The 8,641-nt window shown below is 46.9% G+C and overlaps 1 protein-coding gene across 1 annotated transcript in view; it reads right to left on the reverse strand.

Annotated features, from left to right (window-relative positions):
• The window catches only part of ACADSB (acyl-CoA dehydrogenase short/branched chain), a 38,400-nt gene extending 29,804 nt beyond the window's left edge, over nucleotides 1-8,596 (reverse strand). The window contains exon 1 of the mRNA XM_004751768.3: nucleotides 8,448-8,596. Within this exon, the coding sequence (XP_004751825.2) occupies nucleotides 8,448-8,489 (42 nt within the window). The 5' untranslated portion in view covers nucleotides 8,490-8,596. The remainder of the gene's footprint in view (nucleotides 1-8,447) is intronic.
• Between the last annotated feature and the right edge of the window lie 45 nt (nucleotides 8,597-8,641).

Consider the following 8,641-nt stretch of genomic DNA (forward strand, 5'->3'; position numbering starts at 1 on the left):
TCTAAAGGGGAATATTGCGCAGCAATAAAAGGAACAAACTATTTAGTCGGGAAACAACTTGTTGGCATCTCAGGAGAATCCTGCTGAATGTACAAAGCTAGTCCCAAAGGTTACAGAGCTATGATTTCACTTATCCGACATTCTTTTTATTTTTTAATTATTTTTTAAAGATTTTTGTTCATTTGACAGAGACAAGTAGGCAGAGAGGCAGAGAGAGAGAGAGAGGGAAGCAGGCTCCCCGGTAAGCAGAGAGCCCATGTGAGGCTCCATCCCAGGATCCTGGGATCACAACCTGAGCCCTGAGCCTGAAGGCAGAGGCTTTAACCCACTGAGCCACCCAGGCGCCCCATTTATCCAACATTCTTGAGATGATAAAATTATACAGAAGGAGAACAGAAGCACTAGGTCGCCAGGCGCAGGGACGTCATGCAGTTCAACTAGGGGAATGCACGGATGTTTGTGAAGCCGGGAATGTCCTCTGGCTTGATTGTGGATGTGGATACATAAACACACACGTGGGGAAACCTCACAGGACTAAATATATACATTTATAGGTGAAGCTGCAGGTTCCTGAGTAAGTCTGATGGATGGTCTCAATGTTAGTGTCCTGGCTGTGTAACTGTCCTGGAGTTTTTGTAAGATGATACCACTAGCAGACTGGCTGAAGAGTATGTAGGATTCTCTTTGTGTTGCTTCTGACAGCTGCATGAGAATTTATGATTACCTACTGAAAATAAAGTCTTAAAAAATTCTATCGCCACTCCCCCCAAATTAAGTTAAACAGGCTGCTTTAAAATTAGAGAAACCAGGAGCACCTGGGTGGCTCAGTGGGTTAAGCCTCTGCCTTCTGCCCAGGCCATGATCCCAGGGTCCCGGGATCAAGCCCCTCATCGGGCTCTCTGCTCAGCGGGGAGCCTGCTTCCTCCTCTCTCTCTGCCTGCCTCTCTGCTTACTTGTGATCTCTGTCTGTCAAATAAATATATAAATAAAAATCTTAAAATTAGTGAAACCAAATGTCATAGCTTTACATTACAGAAATTCATATGGCTTATGAGAATTTTGTCAACAATTTAGAAGAATGAATAAAAAGCTAAACATCACATCTCTTAAAATTTGCACCTGTTTCTAAAACATATAAATTTAAGACATATTCCAGCAGGAAGTAGTAGTGAAGAGGGGAAGGTCCCTTTTGCCAAGATGTTACATGGTAAGGACAAGGCGGGGAGCCTGGGTCAGTTAAGCATCTGCCTCCGGCTCAGGTGGGACCGAGTCCCACACCAGGCTCCCTGCTCAGTGGGGAGCCTGCTTCTCCCTCCGCCAGCTGCTCCCCCTGCTTGTGCACACGCATGCTCTCTCTCCCTGACCAGTAAATAAATAAAACCTTTTAAAAAGTGAATAAATACAAGGCAAGGTTAAATGCTGATGTGCTTAATTATGCTCACTGCTTGTTATTGCTATAGCTTAATTAACCTAATCAAAATGAAAACAGTGATTTTTGCACTGTTTTTATGCTCCTTGCAGTATGAAGATCACTTTAGTATATAAATAGTTTTGCAGGTTTACTGGACAGTATTTAACACAGAACTTGTAACTGACACAGGGCCCTTTTACGTAATCAGCTGGCCACATTTTTCTTCTACTGCCTCGGGCTCTGTGGTAGGAGGAGGCAGGGCCCTGCAAAGTTGGCTAGTCTTCTGTACAGCAAGGGGAGGAGAGGCAGTGGGGGCGGTAAGGAGATTTGCTTCTTAATGCTGCGGTATTGACCATGGCTTCTGGGTTCTTCCGTAGACTCGATGACGCAATGTTTCTTCCCCACTTTCTCTCTTTCTTTCTTTTTTATTATTTTTAAAGATTTTATTTATTTATTTATTTGACAGACAGAGATCACAAGTAGGCAGAGAGACAAGCACAGAGAGAGGAGGAAGCAGAGAGCCCGATGCAGGGTTGATCCCAGGACCCTGGGATCATGACCTGAGCCTAAGGCAGAGGCTTTAACACCCACTAAACCACCCAGGCGCCCCATCTTCCCCACTTTCTAAAGGAGGATTCTCATCTTTTAGACAGATCTCTTACTGAATTCTAACTAAATCCAGGATATCCATTTTAAGATCTCATTTAAGTACTGCATATCCCACTTCAAATTTTAAGTGGATCCTTTCTCTGCTTTCCTATCCTTGAGCCAAAACTTCTCCACCAGAACAGAACCCCTCTGACCTCTGCTTGCTTTCTCCATAACCAGTAGCTTCTGTGCTAGGAGTTCTCTGGAGCTATTAAAAAGGCAGCCCTTCCCTTCCACCAGTCTGGGGCTCCTCCTTCCAGTATCTACTGGTTCGGAACAATGCCACCACTTTCTAGGAGAAGAATACACAGAGATGGTTGGTCTCAGGAGAGAACAAACTAAAGCAAGATGGGGCCCAGGGCCAGGGCATCAGCATAGAGGAAACCTGTCCGCCTTCATATGGCCCTGGCCAGGTCAGCAACTCTCTTTCCAAAACTATCCCTATTTCTAAAGAAAACTTACAAGACGAAGTTTTTAATGAACTTAAAACATTTTTCTTTAAAGTAGGCTTCATAGAGGGGGCCTGAACCTACTACCCTGAGCTAAAATCAAGAGTCCGATGCTCAATGAACTGCACCACCCAGGCGCCCTTTAAAACAATCTTTAATTGTGTAATTAACTTGGATCCAGCACCTTACCAGGTATGGGAGCTGCCTTCCTTTGCAGGTAAACCAGGTTAGCAGCAGAGAGAGCAGTTAACACAGAAGTCAAGAGACCTGAGGTTCCAGACACAGAGTTGCACACCTAAATGCCTGCAGGGGCTGGTGGACACTGAAAGGAACGACCCGAGCTTAAGAACCTGAAGCGGTTCTCTCTCCTTAAACAGACTCAGTTCACACCCTGCCTCAATGGGCATTCCAGCATCTCCGAAGGCTAGCCCTGGGTTCCTCTGCAAATCTGAAAACATCCTGCCCCTGCTCCCTAGGGGTTCTTTTCTTTACTCTAGCTGGCTCAAGTTCTGTTGGTACTTTTGCTCCTACAACTGGACTTAAACATCCTTTCCTTCTTTTGCTCCAGTTCTCAATAAAGCCTACTCGTCACAAATCCTCCTCTAAGGGACACCCCACAATAATTCTCTTTGCCTTGCTTGTCTTCAACAGTCCCCCCAAATGGTCTGTGATAGACACCAAAGGCTCAGACCTGTAACTCTGGCTCTGATTCTACTAGTTTCCAGATCCCTCTCCTCCTCAGCTTCCAAAGTGCTTCCAGTCCTAAGTTTAACTGACACTTTTAGAAGTCTGGCATCTAAAGCAGAATGAATCATCTTTCATTCTGTTCCCCCTAAACTGTTTTCCTCCAGACGCCCCAATCTTTGCACATCACTCAACTACTCAATTCAGAAAACATGGTGTCCATCTAATTCCTCCATTTCAAGATGATGACCCAATCTTCTCAAGGCTTCCTTTATGAATGCCCCGTTCAGTGGTTATCACCTTAGCTGAGGGCCTGTCCCCCAACAGGCGAACTTCTGAAGTGGTCTAAGTGGGATCTAACCTCTCGGGTTTCCTCTGCAAGGTACTGCCCGTTTTATCTGCTGAGACTCTTCGGCCAACAGCAGCTCAGGATCTCAGTGGCTCCTGCTGAGATCTTGAAAACCAATTTCTATGGTCAAGAAACTGGGTGGGGCAAATAGTAGGATGAGGCAGTTTTCTCCCAGGTTATAAGGAGAAGGGCCACAGTTTCCCACCCTCGGAGTACACACGGAGCACGGGTCTATACCAGTGGATCTGATAGCGGCACACTTTTGCCCCGAAGGAACGCTGGCAGTACCTGGAGACAGGCTGAGCTGTGGCAGGGGCCAGGGGTGCCCCACACTCTGGGATGCACAGGGCAGCCTCCCACAACAGAGAACGGTCTGGCCTCAGAGGTCGACAGCGCCCAAATTGAGAACCCCTGGTCTAGCACTTAGGAAAGGAGGAGTCAAAGCCATGTAAGCCCAAGGCAAGTCTGGTGAAAGGATCTTGGAAGAAAGGAGAGAGCATCTTAACCGCTGCCAGAGAAGATCATTAGGATTACTTAAGTCTTCTTGGCACTGGAAAGAAAGAAGGCTGGGAAAGAAGGCCCTATTTGCATTGGAAAAAATGCATTTCTGTACTGATGAGTAATAACGTTATGAATGCTTGTGTTTTAGTAGACAAAGGGTTGTTCTCTGGGACTGTGGATAACCCTGTTGGAGCAACTCTCACTGTTACAGGAACAAGTATGGACATAACCACGACACGTGATAGAGACTCGTCATTTTAACTCACTCCATCAAACTGCGAACTTACCACACAAGCAGTCTTAGAATAATTATTTCTTAAACTAGTGCTGTATATTGCTACGCTATACCTTGGTGCACACAGCTCCCTTGGCCTATAATCTCCAACCCTCTGCTGCTTTCCCTAAACCTAAGCCATCCCTTCTTTTGACGCTCAGTTCCAGCCCCTCCTTCTATAAGCACATGTGCCCATGCTATTTATGTAACACTGGGAATAAATCAAATCTTCTATAGCCTTAATGGCACTTCTTAACACATATACCTTGTCTCTCCAACTAAAAATGTAATTTCCCTGAGGTCAAAGACCGTGTTGTAAACATACAGACCCCCAACATTAATCAGAGTACTTTGCACAAAGACACCCCACCCCCTCCTCCTGGAGTTACTAGTAATGGACTCTGTGCATATTAACAGTGAGCGTTTACTGAGTACTTACTAAGCACCAAGGGCCGTTTTAAGCACTTAACATCTAACATCGCCCTAATACTACTGTCCTCCCCACTTTGCAGGAAAAGAAAGAGAAGCAGAACCTCAAGAACCTGTCTTGAGGTTGTCCCGCTATGAGGCAGTGGAGAGGTGCTCTGACTCCAGGGCCTGGATTTATGGCAGGTGAATAATTTCTGCTTATGCACGTACTCAGCTCTCACTGCCCAGATGCCACAGATGTCCAAAAAAGTGCTGTCGGTTTTCTTGAATAACAAAAAGGTGAACAAGATATGTATCTAGTTTAGCAGTTCCAACAACTCAAAGTCCTTTACAGGATTAACCTAACAAGGAAGTATCGCATCAAGAATATTTTTCAAGAAAACCTTTTGTGGGGCACCTGGGTGGCTCAGTGGGTTAGTCTCTGCCTTCAGCTCAGGTCATGATCCCAGGGTCCTGGGATCGAGACCTGCATAGGGCTCTCTGCTCAGTGGAGAGCTTGCTTTCCCCTCTCTCTGCCTGCCTCTCTGCCTACTTGTGATCTCTGTCGGTCAAATAAATAAAATAAAAATCCTTAAAAAAAAAAAAAAAAAGAATGACCTTTTGTGAAGTATCAAGTTGCCTAAAATATTTTGGAACCATGGGGTGACGTCAATTCCCTACAAATTGGGTTACCCAAACATAAGGGACAGGTTTGTTCTGATGTATTTGCAGGGACAACAAAGTCCTTCTGAGAAGGCAAGCGTGGCTGAGTGTCCACGCTGTGACCTTACTGTTGGATGTCAAGGGCACACTGAACACTCACCACCTCCCAGTTCCTCATTGGTGAGATGAAGCCACTACTACCTGTCCAATAGGAAAGAGGGCATTGGGTGCAGGATATAAAATGCTCTCCCTGGCCTACTGTAAATTCTCACTAAATTCTGCCTTTCCATTTATCTTTTTCTTTTAAAAATTTTTATTTGAGAAAGAGTGAGAGACAGCACCAGTCGGGGAGAGGGAGAAGCAGACCCACAGCTAAGCAGGGAGCCCAGGCAGGACTTGATCCCAGGATCATGACCTGAGCGGAAGGCAGACAGTTAACCTATTGAGCTACCCAGGCGCCCCTTTGATCTTTAAGAGGGACCAAAATTGGCCCTACTTCGCAATTCTCTACCCTCCATGCCACCTGCTATGACAGCAATAAACCGAGATCATAGATGATTCTCTACCACCAAGGCTCAAAACCTTTCAAGGCTCTGGACAATCCAAAGGATAAACGCCAGCATTCCTTAAAATGCCCCCCTTTTGTTACAGTGTTTTTCCCAATTCTCTTCTCCTAAAATCTAAACCCAGCTCCCAAAGAGCCTCTTTCTCCCCTAATGGTCCTGATCATTGCTCCCTCCTCCGAACCCACAGGCAGACTGTGGACCCCTGGGATTTGTATGTCTTCATAACAGCAGATTTGTTGGATACAGTTCTAACTTCTCCACTAAAAGAGAAATTTCTAAAAGCTAAGTGTTCAGGGTCTTTAGTGTATCTGCCATGGGACATGATGCCTCACGCATGGCAATAATAAAAGCTAACATTAAATGACATCTGATTCTACACCAGGTACTATTTTATTAATTAATTAATTTATTTGACAGAGAGAGAGAGAGATCACAAGTAGGCAGAGAGGCAGGCAGAGAGAGAGGGGGAAGCAGGCTCCCCTGCTGAGCAGAGAGCCTGATGCGGGACTCGATCCCAGGACCCTGAGATCATGACCTGAGCCGAAGGCAGCGGCTTAACCCACTGAGCCACCCAGGCGCCCCGAGGCACTATTTTAAAGGCTTCACATCCCCCTATGGTTAGATGCTATTATTCTCCCCCATTTTATAGATCAAGAAACTAAGATCCACAGAGGTAACCTGTCCAAGATTATACTGCTACGAAGTGACATAGCCTGTGCTCAAACCCATGCAATCTGGCTGCAAAACCACATTCTTAACCACGGTGCTAGAGTCACCATCCCATCAATCACATTAGCTAATTAATGTAAATGAGCTTTAAAAAATATGAAAGACAATAAACCCCAATAAATCCAAACAAAGTCCAAAACAAATCCAAACGAAATAAGTCTCCACTACCTCTAAGGGAGGGAGGCAGTAGTGCATGAAATTTAGCATCAGACTGGAATTGGAACACCAGCTCTTACCACTTTCTAGCTGAGTGACCCTGAGCAAGTCACATGATGTTTTTTTCAGCATCAGCCTCTGTAGCCAACAGATTAAACTACCACTGTGTGGGATGGTTCATAAGAATTAAGTAAGATCAGGGGTGCCTGGGTGGCCCAGCTGGCTAAAAGTCTGCCTTTGGCTCAGGTCATGATCCCAGGGTCCTGGGTTTGAGCCAGGCATCAGGCTCCCTGCTGAGCCTGCTAAGCTCCCTTTTCCCTTTGCCCCCAGCCCCGCTTGTGCTCTTTCGCTCACTCTCCAATAAATAAATAAAGTCTTGAGAAAAAAAAGAATCAAATGAGATGACACAGGTAGAGCCAAGAACAAGTCTGCCACACAGTATGTGGTCAATGAAGGCTGACTCTAAAAGGAGAGTCAAACTGCAAAGCCCTGGGAATTTTCTTTACTGAACTGTTAAAACAAGTATAAAATAGTACTCACAGTGTCATAAAGGCTTATATCTTTGCAGCAATATCCCAATATGACTTTAGTAATTTTCTTAATACCCCAAGCCCGTAAAACAATCAAATAACATTAACTACTCCTAATTAAGCAAACAAGAGTTCTGCCTCTGGGCATAACACTCACTGAAGGAGCACTCTGAAGAGCCTTTAAAGCAAATGGGAAGAATGAAAACGTTTACAATGAAGCAGAAGTCAAGATGACTACGAAGTGCCCCATATCCAAATGTGTGCGGGTTTTCTGGAAAGCATGCCCTAGGACAAAAAGCTGGATAGTGGGAATGCTTAATGTGATGAGAAAACCCTGACGAAGTATCAAAGAATCTACAGTTTGGGCCAGTCCCCAGAGCAGAATTGGGTACAACAGGTGGAATGGTAACCCTGGGAAGCAGGTTTCAGCTCAAGTTCAAGGCAGCGGGGCGGGAATGGGCACCCCTGAACCGCGCAGAGCTCACCCATGGAAGATGCTGGGGCTCCAGTAATGAGATAAAGGGCAGAGGGAATTCTTTAACTGGTCGCTAAGTCTGACTAACTCCGAGGTCCCTTCCTAATGTTGGAGATGGGCCGCACAAGACAGGGAAACGCTCTGCTCAGAAAGAGACCGTGACTGTATTTTAACCATCTTTTCAGTTAAAATTGGGAGTGGGGGTGAAATGTAATAATTGGGGAAACGTGGCAATAGGGAGGTAACATCTCTGCAGAATGCCCCTAAAGATCCTAAACTCCGAGGCTCCCAGGGCCTAGTGGCTCCGATTCCACTCATGGTGCGTGCTCCCGCAAAGAAGCTTCTAGAATAGCTCCCAGCCCCTTTCTCACCAGCTGCTATTGTCAGCCCTCCTAAGAGAAGCGGAGGCCGGCTCCGCCAGAGGCCTGGAGGGAGATGGGAGTCGCGATCAGCCCCGGGTGAAGGGTCTGAGACCGATCCGGCGTAGAGGAGGCTCCCACCCGGGACGTGCAGCGGGCTCCCCGGTCCCGTTATATGAGAAGCCCCCGCCGCCAGTGCCAAGGTCGTCCCCGACTCCTGGGACGCCCGGCGCCAGCGCACTCACCAGCGCGCTGCCACGCAGTAGCCGAGCAGCCGCTCGCTCCATGGGTGCTGCAGACCAAGTCGCTGTGCCAAGCCCAATAAGTCCCTGCTCAGTGCCTCGGGGCCCGGCGGCAGCGCTTTGGGGCGGAGCCAGGACCTCGTCTCCGCCCCCGCCCCCAGCACACCTATCTGGCCCCGCCCCCTCGCGCCTACGGA

The sequence above is a fragment of the Mustela putorius genome, unplaced genomic scaffold (genome assembly GCF_011764305.1).
Source record: "Mustela putorius furo isolate JIRA1106 unplaced genomic scaffold, ASM1176430v1.1 tig00003909_pilon_pilon_pilon, whole genome shotgun sequence".
Lineage (NCBI taxonomy): Eukaryota > Metazoa > Chordata > Mammalia > Carnivora > Mustelidae > Mustela > Mustela putorius.